This window comes from Cheilinus undulatus, linkage group 11 (assembly GCF_018320785.1).
Source record: "Cheilinus undulatus linkage group 11, ASM1832078v1, whole genome shotgun sequence".
In the NCBI taxonomy this organism is placed as follows: domain Eukaryota; kingdom Metazoa; phylum Chordata; class Actinopteri; order Labriformes; family Labridae; genus Cheilinus; species Cheilinus undulatus.
Window position 1 is genome coordinate 5,246,961 of NC_054875.1, and position 24,202 is coordinate 5,271,162.

General features: G+C 42.0%; 1 protein-coding gene across 1 annotated transcript in view; it reads left to right on the forward strand.

The window, feature by feature from the left end:
- LOC121517593 (copine-9-like) overlaps positions 1-24,202 on the forward strand; it is a 174,811-nt gene that overhangs the window by 104,527 nt on the left and 46,082 nt on the right. The window contains exons 8-10 of the mRNA XM_041799485.1: positions 13,026-13,089; positions 16,349-16,452; positions 19,979-20,083. Coding sequence (XP_041655419.1) covers positions 13,026-13,089; positions 16,349-16,452; positions 19,979-20,083 — 273 coding nt within the window. The remainder of the gene's footprint in view (positions 1-13,025; positions 13,090-16,348; positions 16,453-19,978; positions 20,084-24,202) is intronic.

Genomic DNA, 24,202 nt, shown 5'->3' on the forward strand with positions numbered 1-24,202 from the left:
CAAATACATTAAGACCCCAAACGTCAGTCCTGTCCTGTCCCGGCCCATCTTGTCCTGCCACGTTAACTGTATTCGTGGACCTGAGCATGATTTAGACCTGACACTTTTTAAAAAGTTGCAAGTTGAATCTACAGGTGATATCAGTAGCTAGTGACTAATTATGTTCTGTCACAGCATCAGTGCAGAAACGTCATGTCCTCTAAGTGTGAGGACTGTTGTTAATGTGGGGGGTGGAGGGAAAACATTGTAGAGACAACTCAGACAGTGGAGGTAAAGTGGTTTAACTTTCTGACGAGGAGACTATAATTGTTTAAAGCATGGCCTTTTAAAAGAAGACGACAACCAACAGATAGGATAAGTGGTTTAAGACTAATTACAGAGATAGAAGGAGCTGCAGCGACCGAATACAAACAGAGGAAATGAGTTTAGTGGTTGGGGGATTAACACCGGGAGAATGTTGATAACTGATTTAAAGGAGAAATTAGACTCCAAGGTTAGCTGGTGCTCTGCTTCTCCTTTGCATACAGAGTTGGACTAGCAGTGAAAACAAGCTTTGATTTTTACTTCTTGAAAAGCAAATAAAGAGATGTCTTATACTGGTGGTCTGAAGGAGTTCCACATAAATAGTTAACAGTTATAGAGAAAATTATCCTTCAGTCAGGACTTTAAAATTCGGGTGATTTCCACTTTATGCAGATGACATACGTGTATTTCCCTTTATCCACTGTCTTTATTGATAACATTTCCCAGCAGTCATTGGACAAGTGACCATTCAAAAACTGTCTTTTCTACTGAGCACAGGCCCATTTTATCCCCTGAGCTGCTGAGTAGAAGTAGGAAGAGGGTCCGTCCCATGGGGAATTTTCTTACTATCAGGTATAGTGCTAACCATTTCACCACTGCAGACCAAAAAACACATTTATATTTCAGAAAAGTTCAACGCAGGCTTGCCTACTCTTCTGGATCTTAAAGTTGCAACGATACATCACAAATACAAAAAAATCCCTCAAATATTTCAATGGCATATCTGAGTATTGACAAGAGTAAAGTCGTTTGTCAAAATGCATTGCACTGATTTTTCTTCTTGATAGTTCATGAAAAAAAGTTCAGCATTTATATTTTGTCCAACCTTGAGAAAAATACCAAAAATAAAAGATTTATTTAGGTGACATGACCCTTTGTTCCATCCTGAGATCTTATGGCTCTTCCTCTCAAATACATTATTGATTTCCCGCCTCTGTGCTTCAGCAATCTTTAAGGACGGCTGTCTGCTGGATGTTCCTAAAGCTGAGGGGGAAGTTCAGTTAAAATCCCCTCACTCTAACACTCTCTGTCTGTTGAGCTCTGACAGGACACATCTGTAATCCCATCCATTTTTTTCTACTGTTCAGTTATAAAGCAAGTTTTACCTCTTTTCTGTTACGACTGAGGGACTGCCAATGTATCACGCCATAATAGTAAATAACAAAAAACACAAGTAAACAGAGAGAATGATAACTAAATCAGTTTATTTAAAGTCATTTCATTAAGACAATATTTGATATGGGCAGTGTTTGTTTTCAACTAACCCAACAACCCTTATTCTGTGTAATATTAATGCTGAAAAGTTTACAACCAGTCAGGATCTGATTGATGCTCATTGCCTGTTAGTTGTAAGCCATGTCTGCAACACAGTAGAAGTCCATCAATATCTATATCTGGGTACCTAGACTTAGTCATATACCAAATATCCATCCATTCATCTATTTTCTATATTGTTTATCCCGTTGGGGGTCCCGGGGCTGGAGTCTATCCCAGCTGTCGTTGGGCAAGAGGTGGGGTACACCCTGGACTGTTTGCCAGTCAATTACAGGGCTGACACAGAGAGAGACAGATAACAATGCACTCTTACATTCACACCTACATGCAGTTTAGAGTCATCAATTAACCTGATGAGCATGTCTTTAGTGGTAGGAGGAAGTTGGAGTACCCGGAGAGAACCCATGCATGCACAGAGAGAACATGCAAACTCCACACAGAAAGGCCCTGACCGGGAAGCGAACCAGGGACTTTCTTACTGTGAGGCAATGTGGTTTTAGTGGTTGAATGTTATGCTTGATTCATTTCTGACTTCTCAGAGAAGCCCAGTGAGCTGGCTCAAATTTGGGTGAATTCAGTTTGAAATTGGTTCCACTGTATAAAGCTGCTGTTTGCCTTTGCTGCTGCTTGATGTCTTGCTGTCAAGAAAGTCTGTGGTTTTCTGCAGAATTTCAATATAGAATTTACTCTTTTTTATTTGTTTCCTTTTCTGAGCACCACTGGGATGTGAACGCTTAATTTTTCTTTAAGTTTACTCTGCTCCTGCTAAATGAAAAGGCTGACTACCCAGAAACCCACGCATCGAGACATTTTAGTAGAGGCCCCTCCAGGCATGACGCCCAGGGCTGCAGACCGAGGTAGCCATGCGTTAATGCACCTATTCCTATACCAAATATTAGCACCAAAAATACATAAATACATGGAAGTATATTTCAAGGAACAACATATCAAACATGCACTGCAAAGGCATGAAAGTGTAATGTCTATATACACCAAGAAAACATTTTTAAGTCAAGACAAAATCTTGAAATTTGGATCAAACCAGTGCACATTCCCAAAACTACAAGAATTTGTTCATATGCAAACATATGCATGAAGATTTTTATTTATTTATGCACAGAAACAATATTTATCTCGATAAAGTTGGCATAGTGCAAAACAGGATTCCATCTGAAAAGCTGTAATATAGTACTGTCTTTAAAAGGCACCTCTAGAGCTAACTATTTAAAGAGGGGGTATTATGCCTTTTTTAAGACTTTACACCATCTCTCTGATACCCACGTAGTAGCTTCACATGGTTTACAGCTCAAAAAACTTCTCATGTTTCTCACACTGGCATCCTGAAAAACCCTTATTTTAACCTCCGTCTGAAACGCTTAGTTTTCGCTGCTGTCTCTTTAACACCTACAATGGCGCATTCAAATACTCTAATAAAGAGTTGGTCCCCTTTTGCAGTGATAACAGCCTCCACTATATTGGAATGCTTTCCACAACATTTTGAAGTGTGTCTGTGGGAATTTGTGCCCATTCATTCTGCAGAGCATGTATGAGGTCAGGCACTGATGTTGGACCAGAAGGCCTGGATCACAATCTCTGTCCCAGTTCATTCCAAAGGTGCTCAGTGAGGTTGAAATTGTGGCTTTGTGTGAGTTAGTCCAAACCAAACTCAAACCATGTCTTTATAGTCCTTCTTTGTGCACTGAGACACAGTCATGTAGGAATAGAAAAAGAGTCTTCCCCAAACTGTTGCCTGAAGTTAAAAGCAAAACATTGTCCAGAATGTCTTGGTCTGCTGAAGCATTAAGATCAGCCTTCACTGGAGATAAGGGGCCTAAACCCCGAGAAACAGCCCCATACTATTGCCCCTCCTTCACTAAACTTCACAGTTGGCACAATGCAGTCAGGCACAGTTTTTGTGCTTACATCAATGCCAGTGGACATTCAGAACTCTTCAGCTATGGAATCAGTAGAGCGCTGGTGTTTTTTTTTTTGTTGTTTTTTTTTTTTAAGATTTATTTTGGCCATTTGATAGAGGAGGATAGTCGATAGAGTCGGAAACAGGGAAGAGAGCCGGGGAGAGACATGCGGTAAAGGGCCTCAGGCCAGATTTGAAACCGGGATATCGTACATGGGGGGTGCCTTAAACCACTAGGCCACCTGCGCCCCAGCAGTGGCGATTTTAACGTGGCATAAGGGGTGGGAGAAAAAATCGATACAGCATAGTATCGGGACATTTTGTCTGGTGTTGTATCGTATCGTCTCATCCACCAAGTATCGATTTTTTTCATATTAATTCCTAAAATGAACTGCAGTCTATGATAATGGAGAAATAAAATCAGTTGTTTGTACAATTGTTTGTCCAGTGAGGTCGGCAGAGGTGACGGTCGCAATATATGGTATCCCAGTACTCACTATATTGCAAAATGTTTAAAATCGCAATAATATCGAGTCGTGAACCAGGTATCGTGATAATATCGTATCGTGGGGCCACAAGTGATTCCCACCCCTACACGGCATGTACCTGAACAGTAACCTGACACGCTAGATGGATTTGTTTCACACTTCAATCTGGAAAACCTCCCATAGACAGTGTTTGAGAAAGGGCAGAGCCTTTGAAAAAAACACTCAGAGGGTGATTGGGTGAACGTTCTGTCTGTCTCTTTACAAGCCAATCAGAGCAACAAATCACGTGACATAGCCGCTATTGAGGAGTAAACTCCATACAGAACTGCATAACAAAAACCGTGGCAACTGTAGACATGTCAGTACATGACTTTTGTCGTTTTGAAAAGAAAACAACTCACTGCTGTTCTTTGTTCTTCTTTTAACAAAGAAAGGTCATCAAGTTCTGATAAAACTGGCGCTTTATCAGCATCCACACTAATGTCTTCTGCCATAGCTGCACCGGCCTCTTGTTGCTGCTTGCTTACGTCACGACTCTGCTGCGCTCGCAAGTACTGCCTCTTACTCCTGATTGGTCCTGTCACTTTCTAACAGGCCCAAACGGTTCAGATGGGAGCTTTGCATGATGGATTTGCCAGTGAGAAACACGGAAACAGGCGTATCAATCTGCTTTGCAAGGATACCTGACCAGTCGTTTACCCTCGCTTTGTAGTCGTGCGTGGTCTTCTGCTTCGTGGCTGAGCTGCTGTTGTTCCTAAATGCTTCCACTTTTTAATAATGTCACTTGCAGTCGACTGCGGAATTTCACCAACCGTCTACTGCAGATGTGGCATCCATCACAGATCCACGCTTGAAGTCACTGAGCCCACAAAATTTTTGCTAAAAATATTTCTATCTGCCAAACGGCAGGTGGGACAGAAAAACTAGGATCTACATTCCATTCCATCTATGACAGGCAAAAAAATCAGATTTTATCTCTAATTCCTGTCAGTAATTTTCAAAGAGTAGTTTCACATGAAATCCACATACCTGCCCATGGTATCACTTGTTTCTTTTCTGTGAATTGTTTGATAAAATAAGAATATTTTAAACTTAAACCTGGATGTTTGATAATGCATGAGTCATACACGTAATTGGGCAGATTTCCAGAAAAACACATCGGGCCAGAAGGCTCTTGTTTGGTCTCTGAACTTTTCAAATGACAGCTCTGATCCCGAGCATTAGCAGAGAGACTGCTCTTCATGTCACTTCATTCATAGCAGATGGCGACTTAGCCTTGTTGTGTTGTTTTTTCTGCGAGCTGTATGCAGCTCACAAAATAGCTCACAGCTGCTTCTCTCTGAGTGGTTATTGTGGTTTCAGAAATTCAAATCAGAACTCATAAGCTGGTTCCTTTAAAATGCTGAAAGCTTGAATTAAAAGATGCCAACACGTCTCGAAAAACGAAGCTCTAACAAGTCCCTGTGGTCTGGAATGCGTCTCAGTCTAAATGCTTGTGTTATTTCAAGTAGCGGCGGGGCATGTCATTAATATTCTGTTGTTGGTGAGCGGTCAAGGCTTGCATGGATAGTCCAGATTCCAGGCTTCTCTTGGCTGCCAGGCTGGACACACTGTGTGGATAAATTCATAAATAATTCTCTCATTGTGGCCGCCTGCTGCAGCTGGTGGGCAAAACGAGTGAGAGAATCCATCGGCTCCGACACTACGTCATGAAAAAAAGAGTGGATATCTGAGACGAGGCGAGACGCTGTCTTTAGATTTTACTTAGTTTCCATCATCAGTATTCCTGACATGCTCCCTTCTTTTTCTGTCCTCCCTCCCTCTCTCTGTCTTCAGTATCAAAGATAAGTAAGTCACTGGTGCTTTGATGGCTTCTTATTATGCAGTCTTCTGCTTTTGTTGTGACACTGAACTGGGACACGGCTAAAATATTCAGGGTCATTGAACAGTGGCTCTGCCTCCTGGCTTCGCCTCAGGCTTCATGTTTCCAAAAACTTGGATGTTGGCTCTGCTATGGCACAAGGATGCTGATGAACATTGTTCTCATGGTCAAATCAGGGCTATGTAAATAAGAAAACAACTTAAGAGTGGCATCTTCTGCATTCATTATTGCCTAGTGATGGCTGCGGTAAACATAATCTCATAGCAAATGGTCCTAGGTTTAATTTATGGTTAATTTGACATATCTTTTAAATTAAACTGACATGCAGAGTATGTAAATGTATGGGAATCTCAATCAAAACAATCACCCAGATGACATGTAAAGAAATACAGCTCATCTCTGCCGCTGGAAGAGCATCCATTTTCTATACCGCTTATCCCGATGGGGGTCCCGGGGGAGCTGGAGTCTATCCCAGCTGTCAATGGGCAAGAGGTGTGGTATACCCTGGACTGATCCCCGGTCAATCGCAGGGCAGACAACCAGACACACTCTCACTCACACCTACAGGCAATTTAGAGTCACCAATTAACCTAACGAGCATGTTTTTGGTGGTGGGAGGAGCCGGAGAAGAGATGGATGGATGGATGGATCCATGCATGGATCATGGATGGATGAATGGATGGATGGATGATGGATGGATGGATGGATGGATGCATGGATGAATGGATGGATGGACGGATGATGAATGGATGGATGGATGGAGAGACTAAGGGATGGATGGATAATGTATGGATGGATGGACAGATGGACGGATGGATGGATGGATGGATGGATGGATGGATGGAGAGACTAAGGGATGGATGGATAATGTATGGATGGATGGACAGATGGACGGATGGATGGATGGATGGATGGATGGATGGAGAGACTAAGGGATGGATGGATAATGTATGGATGGATGGACAGATGGACGGATGGATGGATGGATGGATGGATGGATGGATGGATGGATGGATGGACAGATGGGTGGACGGACGGACGGAGCAATCGATTTAATATATGGCTGCACAGTGGCTCAGGGGTTAGCGCTATTGCCTTCCACCAACAAAGACGTGCTTTTTAAGTTAATTGGTGACTCTAAATTTGCTGTAGGTGTGAGTGTGAGTGTCTGGTTGTTTGAGATTGACTGGTGACCAGTCCAGGGTGAACCCCGCTTGGGATAGGCTCCAGTCCCCTGCAACCCCGAACGGGATAAGGGGGATAGAAAATGGATGGATTGACCAATCAGTTTACCAATGGATGGATTTACAATATGGATCAGGAAGAGAGGCTGATTTCTTGTGCTGAGGGACCTAACTCGGTACTTCATGTTACCATTTGGTTGATATAACACGCTCTAAACTAAAAAGTCTCAAGTTAGAAGTAAATGGGTTCAATAGAAATATAGGTTTCCCTTCTGTTGCTGTATCTTGAATAAAGTAGTTGAGCAAACTGTTTCCCCCATAAAAAGTTGTTTCAACTTAAATCTACTGTATATGATCACTGGGTATGTGGCTCACATATTTTAAGAAACTCAGTACTATGTGTCGTCATCTAGTTCAGTTAGCAAAAATGTACCCAATAATTCATGTCCACTCAACAGAAATCCAGTTGATTTTCACAGTGTGGTAGTCGGATTCATCAGACTTTACGTTAGTGATGATAATGACCTTTGGCTTCTAAAATCTTATCGCTTCTTTCTGGAGTAAAACTGGAAATTTGTGCAAAGTTTGAAGAAAATTCCTCCAAGCATTCTTGAGATAAAGTGCTCACAAGAGCGGCCCAGATGGACAGTCCAATAACAGCCTCAGCTGTCTGCAGTGTGGAGGCAGAACAAAGAACAAATGGCATCTATTTAAAGGCAGTAATGGTGAAATTGTGGTATATTTCAGTTATAAATAGTCCCAAGCGTCTCTTATATCTCTTATAGCCTCCAGCAGAGGTTTCCAAAGTTCAGCATAAAGTTTTAAAAGTCCAAACTCCTCCGAGTAGAGTGGTTTCCTTTACCTGGCTGCAGAGCGTCTGCACCCTTAGGGAATAAAAACAATGGAGAAACAGTAATTGAGGCTGGTTCCACATCAGAAACAGCCATATAAACAAGTCAGAGGAAGGAATATATAAAATAAAGCAGTTTTCTATAAACTGCTGTCTAACTTGTGTGTGATGTGAGTATGTAGGTTAAGGCATGAAAAGGGTTTGAAATAATGTGTCTGCAAATCAAAAGCCAGACTTTATTGTGACAGAGCCAAACAATTTGACTTAACTGTCAGCTGTGAAAACAATGAACATATCTCAGTGTTCTTTTTTCTAAAAGACAAATTGTCTGATTGTTTCTCTCTGTTCTGTTCTAGTCTGAAGTTTGATGACTGACAAATCCGACAAATAAAAACATGTTTGATGCTAACGATGTGTCAAAAAGTTCAATAACAGATGATGAGAAGGAGTCTGAAGTGCAAGGAAAGATGGTTTTTTTCTTATTAAGTGCTTGAATGCCTGCAGAAATTCTAACAAAATGTACAAATTACATTCCTGGAGACTTGGAGAGCTAGTAGGTAAGGTTTGGCATAATGCCAAGTAACATTAGAAAGCAGATGGATTGTCTGAGGCGGTAGCTAGGGGTGGAGTTGTGCTGGAAGCTGGTAGCAATGGCTGCCACCCATGTAGCGTTTAGCTCAGATGCCGCTAAAGTAAAGAGGCAGCTTTATCAGAACAAGACTCCTCGCTAAATAAAGAGCAAAAAGCCACACCGAAAGCTTTCCTTAGCAGAAAATATGTTTTTGCTCTTCCCCCGACTTCTTTGATATCTAAGTGAAAACATGTCAACGAAATAATGACAATCAAACAGTGGCTGCATATATATTCACCCCCTTTAAGTCAGTTTTTCTAGAGTCCCCTTTGGTTTCAATCACAGCACTGAGTCTGTGTGGATAGGTCTCAGTCAGGCCTCATTTGGACGCCTTTCCCTCCGTTCTTCTTTGCTAAACTGCTCAAGCTCTGTCAGGTTGTACAGGGATCAGGCGTCAACAGCCTTTTCAAATTCAGCCACAAATTCTCTGCTGGATTGAGGTCTTGGCTTTGACTCGGCCTTTAAACTAGGGTTGTCCCGATCAGCATTTTTGGCCTCCAATCCCGGTCCGATTTTTTAATATTGAATATCTGCCGATACCGAGTTCCGATCCGATACTTATAATTACCTAGATTACAGTTTCAGCTGTTACTACTAGATATCTCAAACTTATTCTATTTAACTCAGTACAGCCAATATTGTTGTAAAAGACATAAAATCACATTTCTGCTCAGAATGGTGTAATAGCTCTGTTTCACTTTAATTACCTGTCAAAAAATAAATTTACCTATTCTATTAGTGCAGTGTTTAGTGTTCAATCAGACAATCAAAATCCACTTAAAGTGATCAGCTGAATGATCTGAGCAGTCAGTGAATGAAGTGATGAATTCGACCACTTTTTCTGCCTTGTCGCTCTCTCGAGGGCTCTTGTCTGTTCTCTTAAAGTCCAAAGTGTGTATCTTCGGTGAAGCTGCCTGTTGCTCTTGTAAAGTCCCAGTATTCCGCTGCATGTTTTGATCAGAGATGACGGATCAAATTTGTAGAGTCAAACGCAGCTCTGCTGCTACCACCTCGTGAAACGGTCTTGTTACAGATGCTGCAAGTGGCTGTTGGACTGTTTTTACTCTCAAGTTTGAAGTTTTTTCCACACAGCTGACATTTTTAACACATGAAAGCTAATTTTGCTACCACTGCTTTGTTGTTACTGGCGCGTTTACGGCCTGTTGTAAATTATGCTTCATTTACGGTAACTGACGTAAATGATTGGCTGGGCTGATCGGGTCGAATTGCTGATCGATAAAAATGCTTAGTATCGGCCCCGATCCAATACATGTGATCGGGATCAGGACGTCCCTACTTTAAACCATTTCTGTGTAGCTTTCTCTGTTGGCTTCGGGTCATTGTCTTGCTGGAAAATAAATCTCCAAAGCTGTAGTTCTCTTGCAGACTGAATAAGACTGTCCACCAGAATGTTCCTATATTTTGCCCTCTACTTTTACAAGCCTTTCATGGTCAGCTGCTGAGAAGCATCCCCACAGCATGATGCTGCCACCACCACTGGCCTTTGCAGTTGGGATGATGTGCTTGTGCAGTGTTTGAGTCTCTCCCATCTCAGCTGCTGAAGCTTGTAACTCCTTCAAAGTAGTCATAGGTGTCTTGGTGTCCTCTCTCACTAGTCTCCTTCTTGCACTCACATTCCACTTGCATGTCATGTGATGGCGCCACGAGAAAAATTTTGATATAATCGGCGGAAAAATGTGTCTGCTTACTTTCACACATGCAGCCCATTCAGTAGTATGAATGACTACTCCATAAGGCTAACTTCCCTTCTTTATCAACACGTCTTTCAACCTCATGTCTCATTCCTCCCTCATTTCACTCCCCCCTCCTCCTCCTCCCCTCTCCCTCCTCCATCTTTTCTCACCTCATCCTGTGATTAAGGAAAGTATAATAAAGCAGCAGCCAAGCATTTCATTTTTGTGCCCATCCATGTCACAAAGTTCCCTTTCTCATTTTCTGCCTCTCAATCCCGATCTTTTTTTCATTCTTTCCTTTCCTCTGAGTCAACTCTACAGACATAAAACGTGGGCTTTTGTTAAATTTCTCCCTCTTTTGTGGTGCTTTGGTGAATTGTTCTTTCACTGCAGTCGCTTCAGTCTCACAACTTCAAATTTGATTCAAGTTTAAATGAGAAAGAAAATGGAAAAATCTATCTCCAGCGGCTTTAACCTTGAATTCAGCACATATTAGAGGAGACTGATGGCATGTTAGAAGGTACAATTTCAGTGAATTCTCAGGAATATTCACATAATTAAACCAATTTTAACATATTCTTTGAGCTCATAATTCTACTCAGTTAAACTGCTTTTTTTTTTTTTATAAAGCCTTGACTTCGTTATGACTTGGTTAAAACAGCATTTAAATCAGTGAATATTGACGTGATTGATCGTGTCTTTTGTCCCCGTTTCATATCATTAAAAGTTCCCCGTGAAGTTAACAGAACAAAATTAGACAGTTTTGTTTGTGCCGCTGCATCATGATGCCCAATCATGCAGAGAACTCTATTCTGTTGCATTAATGCAACAGGTCAATGCAATGCAAACATTTCACTTTGTCTACATAAGCAGGCAATACCAATTATGATGCCACAGTAAAGCTTGATTTATACTCCTGCATAGAAGCTTTGCACAACTAGTATGCACGTCTAAAAACTGCATGTACTTAACAACAAAGATCAAAAACTCTCAGACTGGTCTGCTGGTTAACATCAAGTAACTGCCATTCTCTGAGTAACATCGACAGGCAGATTGCACGGTGGATGGGAAGGCTCTTACAAATGTATAAACTGAAAGCACAAATGCAAACTGCATCGACTGAAATTCAAGAAGCTGCAACGCCAACATTTGAAATTTAGCTCAGGTTTTGCCCATTTCTTTGGATCTTTGCTGAGATGTTTCTACACCTTAATTGGAGTCCACCTGAGGTAAATCAAACTGATTGGACATTATCAGGAAAGGCGCGCACCTCTCTGTGGAAGGCCTCACATCTGACCATGCATATCAGAGCAGAAACCAAGCCATGAGGTCAAAGGATCTGCAGAGCTGCAAAGCTCAGACAGGATTGTTGACAGGCATGGATCTGAGGAAGGCTGCAAAAAAAATCTGCTGTGCTGAAGGTTCCCAAAGAAAAGTGGCCTCCAGAATTCTCACATGGAAGAAGACTGGCAAAACTCTTCTTAGGACTCTTCCCAGAGCTGATCGCCTGGCCAAACTGAGCAGCAGGGGGGAAAAGGGCTTAGCCAGAGAGGTGACCGAGACCCTGATGGTCACTCTGAGCTCTAGAGGTCCTGTGTGGAGATGTGACAGTTCCAGAAGGACAACCATCACTGCAGCCCAAAAAAGCACCTAAAGCCAGGTGTACACTGTGCGATTTCAAGCCGACCGTACGACAGTCATGGCAGAATGTCATCTCATACTGTGCGACTTAATCATGTACAACGTAAGTTGTGTGCTCACACTGTACGATCCGACGGTCATGCACGACCTGAGTGCTCACACTGTGCGACTGAAATCACCATTCATTTTCTCTCTCTCTCCCCTCTATCTCTCCTGCTCTCTCTACCTGTCTTGCTCTCTTGCTCTCTCTCCCTCTCCCGCTACCTCTCTTTATCACACACACACAAACATCATCACCTCAGGTCTGCGGAGAGAAATATTTCCTGCTTGTTTATTTACTTTATCATAGCGGGATGCGTCAGAAAGTCATTCCAGCCGTTGTCATGGTAATTTCGGACTTTGTCTGACAGCTTACCAAGAAAAACAATCCCCCAAAGTTGTTTATTCTGCTCACATTTATGCTCTCACTGTGAAGTGTCTGGAGTCGTACGACCAAAATATCAAACATGCCAGAAATCCTCCCGACCAGTCAGGAGCAGGTCGTACGACGAGCTGTGGTCAGCCGTCGTATGCCCGTGTGCACAGCACGAGCAACGACGCCCAATCTGACCGAGAGTAGCATGACTCCAAATTCGTGCTTAAAGGATTCTCAGACTGTGAGAAAGAAGACCCTCAGGTCTAATGAAGCAAGATTGAACTGTTTGGCCTCAATTCTAGACTTTTAATCTGGAGGAAACCAGGCATCTTTAATCACCTACCCAATACAAACAATTAAAATAATAATAGCTCTAACAAAGGGCCAATTGTATGGTTTCTCAAATACAAGCATATATGAAGCTATTCACCCTTTTTATCAACAAAGCCATGAAATGCAAACTGGGTAAGAGGATTTTAGATGAATCAGATGTGAATGGGTAAAGTGTGAGAAAAATGTTAAGATCCTCTGTAATAATCTTCCTTATCATGATTGTATTTTTGGGTCAAATGTGAGGCAACAAAAGTTTGTGCAGGACTGAGAAACTGAACTTTTCTCTGTGGATTTGACAATCAGCATCCTGCATGACCGGTCACCTCACAAAAACGACTCAGAGCTTTGAATGACATCTGCTTAAGAATCATATTATTTATGACATGTCATTTTCTCTCTCTCTCTCTCTCCCAGTGGGATCCCGGGGAAGAAGTGTGGAGTCATTATCTTCACTGCAGAGGAGCTCAGTAACTGCAGGGTCAGTGGACACACATACTCAGACGTGCACACAGCTTAACTTTTACTGAATATTCTTATTTTGCTAACACTTTTTTTTTTATCCTGATACTGTTGTAATATCTGGTAATCCTCCTCTCCCTGCAGACACACAAAACCCAGTCACAAAGTCATGAAAAATTCACTTTGGGGGGGTTGCTGTGATTAGATGCAGAAGTGCACAAAGTAATTTTTCCTATTCTGGTACAAAACAAGTCAGCCTGTGTTTAATAAGACTAGACATTTATTTCCTCATGATTTCTGCTTTCTTTTTTAAAACAAAAAGGCCATTTCTAGAGGCTTTAAAAAAAAAAGTGTTATATTTGACCTTAAAATAAAGTTGATGAAGCAGTACAGTCACTCTCAGCCTGGAGAGCAGCATCTGTCCAGTTTCTACAGAGTGCCCTGGCTGCCTGCTTTCAGAACTGTGCAACCTTTGCTGCAGGTTGTGATACGATAACTGAGTAAAGCAGAGATGACAAACGTTTTCGCAGCAGGGTGCGTCCGGTGTGTCCCTGAATCCCCACTCCACTGCGCTTCGTTCGGGATTCACCGGAGGTCTATTTTCAGCATGATGCCGACAGTACTTAAAAATGATAAATAAAAATAAATAAATAAATAATAATAAAATATAATGCACTGACTCCCAGATTCTAAAAATGCTATTAAAATTAATAACATGATATGAATTTTGCCATTTTTATTGTTTAGCAATTTTTGTGTGCTTTATGATTATTTTTCCATTTTTTCCTGTATTACCTTTTTATATTCTATTATTTTTCATATTTTTTGCATTTGACCTCCAGGGCCAGGGTCTCTGCTTTTTGTAGATGATGTGGTTCTGTTGGCTTCATCTGGCCGCAACCTTCAGCTCTCACTGGTTTGCAACTGAGTGTGAAGCGACTGGGATGAAAATCAGCACAGAAAAGGGTGGAATGCCGTCTCCAGATTGGGAATGAGATCCTGCCCCAAGTGGAGGAGTTCGAGTATCTCGTGGTCTTGTTCATGAGTGAGGGAAAAATGGAGCAGGAGATAGAAAGGCGGATTGGTTCGGCGTTAGCAGTGATGCAGTCTCTTCATCGGTCTGTCGTGGTGAAGAAAGAGCTGTCGAAAGGCGAAGCTCTTGATTTACCAGTTGATCTACGTTCCTATTCCTCACCTATGGTCATGAGCTGTAGGTAGTGACTGAAAGAATGAGATCGCGGATACAGTCGGCTGAAATGAGTTTCCTCCGCAGGGTGTCTGGGTTCTCCCTCAGAGACAGGGTGAGAAGCTCGGCCATCTTGGAGGGACTTGGGGTAGAGCCGCTGCTTCTCCCCGTTGAGAGGAGCCAGATGAGGTGGCTTGGGCATCTGGTCCGGATGCCTCCTGGAGGCCTCCCTGGTTAGGTGTTCCGGACAGGTCCTACTGGGAGGGGGCCCCAGGACTCGCTGGAGAGACTATGGCTGAATCCCAATTCCCCCCTTAACCCTCAACCTTACCCTCAAGCTCAACCCTCAGTCTTAACTCGCCCCTCAAAACCAAGTGTAAGGGCCATCTCCTTACTTAGAAATGGGACACCCCTTAATAGCAGTTACGATTTCAGACTGTAGAGGGCAGTAATGTGCTAAAACTGCGTAGTCTGTCGAGTCAGAGGAAGAAGGAGAAGAACGAGACGGCATGGTTACCGGCTTACGATTGTAAAAATAAAAGTAAATGTAAAAAGGCAAATAATCCATAAAATGACATTAAACTAAGATATTGGAGTGGTTTTCATCATTTAAATCTCTATTAACAAAGAAATTTACATGTGTAGCTTGATTTCTTTCCCACATTCGCTGCCATCTTTCTTTGAGTGATAACTCTCAGTACCAAGAGAGCTCCAGGAACATCTCAAAACTGAAGGAGATAAAGCCCTGAAACTCGTCCCTCTCCTTGGGACAGCCCTCGCACTTCGCAGGAACGCACATTTTGAGACTAAGGGTTAAGATTGAGGGTTAAGGGGAGAACTGGGATTCAGCCTAAGTCTCTCGACTGGCCTAGGAATGCCTTGGGATCCCCTGGGAAGAGCTGGATGAAGTGGCCGGAGAGAGGGAAGTCTGGGCTTCCCCTCTTGGACTGCTGCTGAGGCGGAAGAAGATGGATGGATGGCCCTGGATTTGACCTCCAGGCCACCGTAGTTTAACAACAAATGCATGTTGTCTTCCACGTGGAATTAACAGCTCTATTTGTTGTTTGTCTTACTTTGTCAATTATTGTTTCCTGGAAGCTTTGTGTTGACAGTTTTCTCTCATATTTGGTCAACAGGAGTAAAAAGCATCAGTAATGTCTCTACTTCAAGAAACTCTTCAAGTTCTAAATTTGTTAGAACATGATGGGAAGCCCTCTTGGAAGTTTAAAACATATTTAGACCAGTTTATAAGTCAAAATAAACTTTCGGATTGTGTTTTTTTTTTTCTGCCAGCAAAGTTTGACATCATGTTGTGCAGGCCTCCCTGCTGATCTTTATGTGTTTAAAATTAACTGTCAAAAAAATGACATAAAATAAACTGATTTTTCTCTCCCCCTCCACTGTAATGTATGAACACGGACCAGGCAGTCAGATCCAAACACAGCATCCTACGCCGGTGTTTGTGTGCGACTGTGTGAGCTTGTCGGCCCGAGAGACCAAAATGTGAACAGGCTTATCGCTGCTGTGTTTACCATCGTTACTCTGGGAGGTTTTGCTCCTGACAAGTACCAAATGCTCTTTAGATATTTTGATAGGTGTGCTGAGAATGTGTGTGTGTGTGTGTAGGTTGACAACCGCTATCTGTCAATACAGAGATTAAGATTCCCATGATTCCTTCCTACTGGAGGCGATGACTAAAAGGCCTCATTAAGGGCAATTTGTCTATCTATCCATCTATCCATGTATCCGTGCAGGCATGTCAACACGGGAGCAGGAATAACATCATTAACCGCTCTCACACTGCATTCATATTTATGAAGCCAGCCCCTCTTGCCTTTCTGCCCAGTCCTCCCACTCATAAAGTATGCAATAAAAACTGGATAGAAACCCCTGTAATCAATGAATGCATCGCTCATTAAGTGGCTCCGATTGCTGGTCCACATTTGCATTGAAATCCTCCACAGTTAAAGAGTTTTGCTCTGTAGAAACACGAGCCTTTATTCCAGGGAAAGTGAATTTCTGAAACAGACATGAAATTTCATCAGACTGTTTTTATCAATATGTAACTGATTCTGTTTATGTCCCCTCTCAGGATATCGCCACCATGCAGCTGTGTGCCAACAAGCTGGACAAGAAGGACTTTTTTGGGAAATCAGACCCCTTCTTGGTTTTCTATCGGAGTAACGAGGATGGAACGTGAGTCTGAGCTTTCAGGGTTGGCTTAGCTTTAAATTTTAACAATTCACTCCTGCAGCCTCACAGAAATCTGAAATATATCTGATGATTTTCCTGTTCTACATTGTTTAAACTTTCATAATTTCATAAATATTTAAGGAAACAGAACCTGAAGTTACACACGTTTTCAAAACGCAAGAAAATTCTTGGTGGTTTGATGCAAGTTTTCTCTTTGCGTACTTCTATGTGGTTTTATTTCTATACTCTATCATAAAGACCACAAAAGAAATGCAATACTGCAGAATATGATTCTGTCTCCTGGTTTTGCACTGTTCAAACCGTCATGTATTTCCACCTTCAAATCCTCCAAGCTTACTGATTCGTTCATTCATTTTAAGGAGAAAAAATCGTTCATAACTAGGTTTTCAGATAAGGTGGACAAATATAAAACATTATATTTTAATATTTATCTATAATTTTTAAGAAATAGAGCATAAGATTGACAGATTAGTGCAGCTTCAGCAGTCAAAGCCATCATTATGGTGGAAAAATGAAGCCCTCTAAATCGATCTATCCATCATCTTTCTACGGCTTATCTTGGGAAATCTAAGCAAGTCAGTGCAGACACCGCTCTCTCAGCAAAGTATTCCCGCTCTTCCTGGGTGATTCCAAAGCATTCCCAGGCCAGACAAGACATATAATCCCTCCAATAAGTCCTTGGTCTAGTGGGGGTCTTCTGCCAGTTGGATGCACCTAGATGACCTTTGCAGGGAGGTGACCAGGAGGCAGACGCCTTATCCACTTGAACTGGTTCTTTTTGAGACTAAGGGCGCTTTCACATTAGGCCCAGTTGTTTCTAACTGCACCGCGGCGCGATTCCTCCCCCCCCCCCCCCGGTCTGAAACAGCAGGTGGCGGTATGCACGTAGCTGGTTTACAACCCCGCAAAGGAGGAGAAAAAGAAGAAGCTACCATGACAACCACTGGGGTCATGACCTGAGCGAAGATTGTTTTTGTTTTGACTCGGCATTAAAGTCCATCCTGCAGCCATGGATGATTAAAATCACTTTTAAGATGCCAGCAACTTCGCTCTTTGTATCTGCACATCTACTACAGCTCAGAGGATTAAATAGGCTTGCGCAGCACAGATACAGCGGTTTTTGAGGTGACAGGAGACTTTTATTGCCTTTGCACCTCCTCTCACTGACTCCAACTTGTGTTCATCTGTAAGGTGAGTCACAACAGACCATTTATTGACTCAATTCTGATGATTTCTGCCCTTTACAGAGGAAAAATGTCAACAAACTGCCGCGCTGTTGACAGAAGTTTAGTTTTTATGATGATGTCATAAAGCTGATATAACGCTCTGTCCCGTATCAGAGCACAGTTGCATTCACATCTCATCCGAACCGTGCCAGAGTCCACTTGAATCACGACCGAGACCACCTCCCCAAGTGGGCCCGGGCCCGGTGCCCGGGCGCAGTTCATTTGCATTCACACTACCAAAACAAACCGGACATTGGGCTCAAATACACTCGGATCCAGGACCGGGCCCCTAGTGTGAAAGCCACCTAAGGAGCAGCGGCTCTACATACAGCACTCTCCAATGGAACCTCTAAAGAGCTGCCTTAATTTCGTCAACTAAAACTATGACTAAAAATGTTCGTCGGCAGCCTTTTTTCCATGACATAAACTAGACTAAGACAATAAAAAACTGACAAAAACTAAGTTTAGTTTTTGTCAAGACGACTAAAACTAGACTAAAATGTAATGTAGTGTTTGTCAGGCATTCAAAATCTGTGATATTTCTCCACTGTGGGTAAATCTATCTAAAAACATCTATAGCTCTCCTTCCTCTCAGCTGTAGGAAGCAGGAGCCCCAGGTTTAGCAGAGTGAATAGAACACACTACCATGATTTGGTACCAGATTTAGGCAAGAAAATAAATGCTTGGACTAAAGGTAAAGACTAAAATGTGATGACTTTTTATGGACTGAAACTAGACTAAAACTAAAATACATTTCATTTAAAGACTAAAACTAAGACTAAAATTAAAAATAGCTGCAAAATTTACACTGATAAAGGGGCCAGAAAAATATAGTTTCTGGAATGCACGCAAAACTGTCTCATGCTCATGAGTTTCTGTTGAACTTGAATTAGTTTTGCTCCCAAGAAACTTTTTCATGCTCACCAGAAACCTACATCTTGATTTTTTGAGTCCACATCCCTTAAGGGGCTCTGCACATCCCCTGTATGACTGCATTGTGCCAACTATGAAGTTTGGTGGAGGAGGGATGATGGTATGGGGCTGTTTTTCAGGATTTGGTTTAGGCTCCTCATCTCCACTGAAGGCCAGTCTTAATGCTTCAGCTGACCAAGACATTCTGGACAATGCTATGCTTCCAACTTTGTGGCAACAGTTTAGGGAAGGCCCTTTTGTAATCCAACATAACTGTGCCCCGGTGCGAGCCTTTTCATCCAACGTCAGTGCCTGAGCTCATAAATGCTCTGCAGAATGACCGGGCACAATCCCCAAAGAATCACTCCAAAATCTTGTGGAAAGCCGTCCAAGAAGAGTGGAGGCTGTTTTAGCTGCAAACGATGCTGTCCATATAATGCATGAAGAATAAAGGATGTGCATATCAGTTTAAAGCAGTGGCATATTTTTGTACCCACCAGTAATTCAGTAATGTAGCGATTGTGGACCTTTTGCATGTGACTACATTATCTATCCTGCTCTGTCCCAACCTAAATGGCTCAAAGCTGAATGTCAACAGTGGCACCTCTGCTGTCCGCTGTAGTGAGTAAAATCACTTTAGTCACATGTCTGCAAAAGGTTTACAGCCTGGCCTTACACCTTGAACAGCGAGGGCTATAAAAACAGATCATTTATACTTGGAAAATATGCTGTGTATCTAGTCAGACTGAACTCTTGAGTAACTCTTAGGTGACTGAGGGACAACAGAGGTTAATCGTTGCTACAGGCCTCGTCTAGTGGATAAAATGTGCCTTCACTGCAGCCTCTCACCGCTCAGTAGAAAGCGACCACAGCAGCTGTGTTCTCACTGGGCGTCCGATGAGTGTGAAGTGGGATGCTGCTAAAAATCAAGAACAGATTGCACACATTGTTGCTGCAAATCTGTCTGCATGTATTTAAAGGGATGTCTTTGTTTTATGAGCATTTTTGATGCTAGACTACACATGTGCATGTAAAAACAATACTTTTGCACATTTTCTCATCTGATTTCCATTTGTTTAGAAGCATTTTGACTGTTAAGTATAAAACCATCCTCTAGGCTTACATCAGCTTTTAATATTACTACCGTTTTCCCCCGCTCTGCCTAGGAGAGGCAGTTGTGGCTCTAAAACTTGATCTGCTTTTCTGTCCTGCCTCCAGATATACAGAAGCATTTAGATATAAAGACGCCGTAAAAACCTGCGAAGCATTTTGTTGCATTGCAGAGGAAGTGACACAGTATAATATTCACAGGTACAATATGAGCCATATAAATGTGCTGTCCATCTGTCTGCTCTTCTTTTTGCCGGCAGGTTCACCATCTGCCACAAGACAGAGGTGATCAAGAACACGCTGAACCCGGTGTGGCAGCCTTTCACCATCCCTGTTAGAGCGCTCTGCAACGGGGACTACGACAGGTCAGGAAAACAGTGAACACAGATCTGCCGTGTGTCCGAAAGGCCTCATTAAGGCACAAATGTTTAAAGCAGTCATACTCAAAACGTGGCTCTGGAGCCATATGTGGCTCTTCTGTGATTATTTGTGGCTCTTTTATGTTTTAATTTTAAGTTTTCCCTCAGAAAACCTTAAAAAGAGGAAACATTTTTTGCCCTTTTTTCACCATTTTTTGCCACTTTTCCCCCATTTAAGCTACATTTTGTCACTAAATACCACTTTTTTCCTAGTTTCTGCCCATTTTAGCCACTTCTTTTTGCCATTTGTATCCCATTTTTGCTCCTTTTCTCCTTTTTTCACCCATTTAAGTTACCTTTCGCCACTAAAAACCACTTGTTCCCTATTTTTTCCAGTTTTTTTTGCAACTTTTTACCCATTTTTGCCCCTTTTCCACCATTTTTTTCTCTCAGTCTTCCCCCGTTTAAGCTACCTTTTGTCAATAAATACCACTTTTTCCTAGTTTATGCTAGCCATTTTAGCCACTTCTTTTTGCTTCTTTATCCCATTTTTCCCCTTTTCACCATTTTTCAGATTTCAGCTACCTTTTGCCACTAAATACCACTTGTTTCCTATTTTTTTAACCCATTTTTTCCAGTCTTGACTGCTTTTTGCCCATTTTATTCACTTTTCAATCATCTTTTTGCCACATTTGGACCATTTTATGTCACCTATAATGCATTTTTTGTCACTTCTCACCCATTTCTCACTACTTTCTGATCACTTTTCCACTTTTCCTCCCCATTTTCATCACTTTTTCACCCATTTTTGTTGCTTTTTGATAATTTTTGCCACCTTCAACTTTTTTTATTGCTACTTCAAGCTGTTTTTGCTTCACCACTTAGACTGTGGCTCTTGCAAAGGTATTTTTCAACAATTTGGCCCTTTGGTTGAGCAGGGTTGAGTAACACTGGTTCAAAGGAAGACTGATGCCGAGGTCAGACTACAGGGTCTTTTGTCTGTTATGATGCTTACTGTGGCTGATTAAATCATACTAGAGCCATACATTTATGCTGTGACTTTACAAACAGACATGGCGGACTACATGATGGTACCTAGCCACTCATCATAACTGATGTTGTGACGTTGCACCTTCTTGGATGTTTTACCCTTGACAACAAAAAATTGGATATCACCTGAGTGCAGTGATTGTGTCTAAAGTCACTGTAGTATAAAGACACCTGAGATTAGAAGGTACAGTCACTGGTTAATCAGTATACCTGGCTACCATTACACCATGAAGACAAAAGAACACTTCACTCAACTAATAGAAAAGGTTATTGAAAAGTATCAGCCACTGAAAAGACGAAAAAATCCAAGACTCTGAACATCCCCGAGAGTTCAGTTAAAGTCATCATCTAGTGATGGAAGGAATATAGCACATGTGTCAATCTGCCTAGATCAGGCCGTCCTCACAAACTGAGTGAGCGTGCAAGAAGACTAGTGAGAGAGGCCACCAAGACACCTATGACTACTCTGAAGGAGCTCCAAGCTTCAGCAGCTGAGATGTTGGCCGGGTTCTTCACCAGTCAAAGCTTTATGGGAAAGTGTCAAAGAGAAAGATACTGTTTTAGGACTAGACTTTCCCAAAAAGCATGTGTGAGACTCCATGGTCAAGAGGAGAAAGTTCTTTGGTCTGATGAGACATCACCACAAGCACACCATCCACACTGTGAAGCACAGTGGTGGCAGCATCATGCTGTGGGGATGCTTCCCAGCAGCCGGCCGGGAAGGCTTGTAAAGCTAGAGGGTAAAATGAATGCAGCAACATAGAGGAAAATCCTGGAGGACAAAAATTGCAGTGTCCAGATGTACAAAAGAGCTCAATTATATTCACCATGATTGATCCATAAAATCTAATGTCCAATCCAGACTGGATTGGTTTGCATGAAAAGATGTATTTTTACCTGAGCTACATAACTGAGGACATTTTTCCATAATTACTTTGATTAAAGGAACAGCTAAGGAACAGGAAGTCTTGTGGATGACATCACCTGTTGCTGTGGCGGTCAGAATAATGCCAGCAGTCGGTCATGGTGTCACAAAGACCAGCACTGGTATTATTGAGACTGACTCAGCTTCTGGACTGCTCGCTCAAAGTTCCTTATCACTCATTTTGATTTCAAACCTCTGCAGATAACTTTTTTGTTGCCTTGTTTCCCTTTTAAGAAAAAAGCTTAATCAATTCACAAACAGCTTCTTTCTGCAGTTTTACAACGATGTATTCAAACTCAAAAGTATTTCTTACACTGTCTGGGGACCAACAATTGCAGCAGGTTATTACAAACTTGAGGCTTGTCAGGTCAAATTTATGTGTACAGCAGTTAAAATTGCAGCAGCTGACCATAGTGGTGTACAATGCACACAAGAGACAAAACATAAAAAAACCAAAGCAATTATTCGAATGCAGAGAAAACAACAGAAAAATGAGAGAGAAACACCCCAGAGGACTCAAACGCCAATAGGCAGCTTTCACAGGAAGAGACTTCAACAGAGGGGCGAGACACGATGGAAGGGAGGCGGTTGTTTCACTGTTGAGGGGCTTTGGTCACCGCTAAGTTCACAACATGAGTGATGGACTGCCAGGAGACCCGTGTCAGGTGATCTAAAGCAGGGGTCCTCAACCTTTTTGGCCCGCGACCCCCAAAATAATGGTGCTAGAGACCAGGGACCCCACTGTTCCTGAAGGTGGGTGAACACAGCCATGCACAATCAAGAATAGTCGTGTGCAGACAAGGCCGTCCATAAGGGGGGATAAAGGGGGAGGTTTCTGGGACCCAGCCAAACTGGGGGCCCATGGAAGTCAGCAAAACCATGGTCCACTGTGAAGTTAAATTGTGAAAACCATATTTTATATTTGACCTGAATAATAACCACTTTTATCAAAGCAACAAATATCTTTATTTATTCATTTGTGTAGTAAATGATAAAAACATAATTAAAATGGGTTCAAATGGCTGAGATGGGTTAATAATGGCTAAAAATAGTGGAAAAGGTGATGAAATTGGATTTTTATAGAACATAAATGCATTAAGAGTGGCAAAAATTGGATTAAAGTAGCAACAATGGGTCCAAAAAGTGGTAAAGGAGGCTTAAAAAGTGGCTGAAATGGCTTTTAAGTGCAAAAAAATGGGTGGAAATTAGGTGGACTGGGATGAAAAACTGATATAAACTGGTGAATAGGTGAAAAATGAGTGTAAAAAGTGGATAATGGAGGCAACAATGGGCATAAAGTGGCAAGAATTGGTTTAGAAGTGTTAAAAACAGGCAGAAAAACGTAATGGAAAGGGTTTAAAATGGACAAAAAGGTTTTAAGTTGCAAAAATGTACTAAAATTGACTAAATTGGTGTCACAAAGTCATAAAAAAGGATTCAAATTTGGTCAAATTGGTGAAAAGTGGCAACAGTGTAATTTAAAAATATTCTTAGTTTTTTTAAGGCATCTGGTGACCCCCTCTTAGTGTCTCGCGACCCCAAAGGGGGTCCCGACCCCAAGGTTGAGAACCACTGATCTAAAAGGTCTGGAGGTTGAGTGACGGCTAAGAGCGTAGCCCCATGAACATCTTGGACACAGCTTGGATTTCTAAAACTGTGACTGGCTGAGGGGGTCCTAAGCCTCCTGTAAAAACCTTTAAAATAGTGCATAAATTAATATCTTTGATTAAACCAAATTGGTGGAATTATACTAAAAACATAAATAGATAAAAAAAATCGCTAACAGCACCCCCATCAAGTGTGGCCATAAAGGCATGATCTAGCATGTTTATTTGTGTTGTAAAAACTGGATTATTAACATGGAGTGTGTATGCGACCTCTGCTGCTTCTTTATACTGCCTCTAGTGGACAGTGAAGGAACTTCAGTTATTTGTATGTCCACAGATTTATTGGCTAGAATCCATGTCTGCCGTCAAATCCATTTTGGAAATCTCCAATCTGATATCATTGTGGCAGGTCTGATAACAGCCCTTACCCATTAGCATCATTTAAGGAGAACAAGGCGGTAGTTGCAGGCCGGGTTTAGCTGGACTGGAAGCCAATAGCAATGTCTGCCAGCAGTGTAGGTCGCCAACTTTCTGCAGACTCAA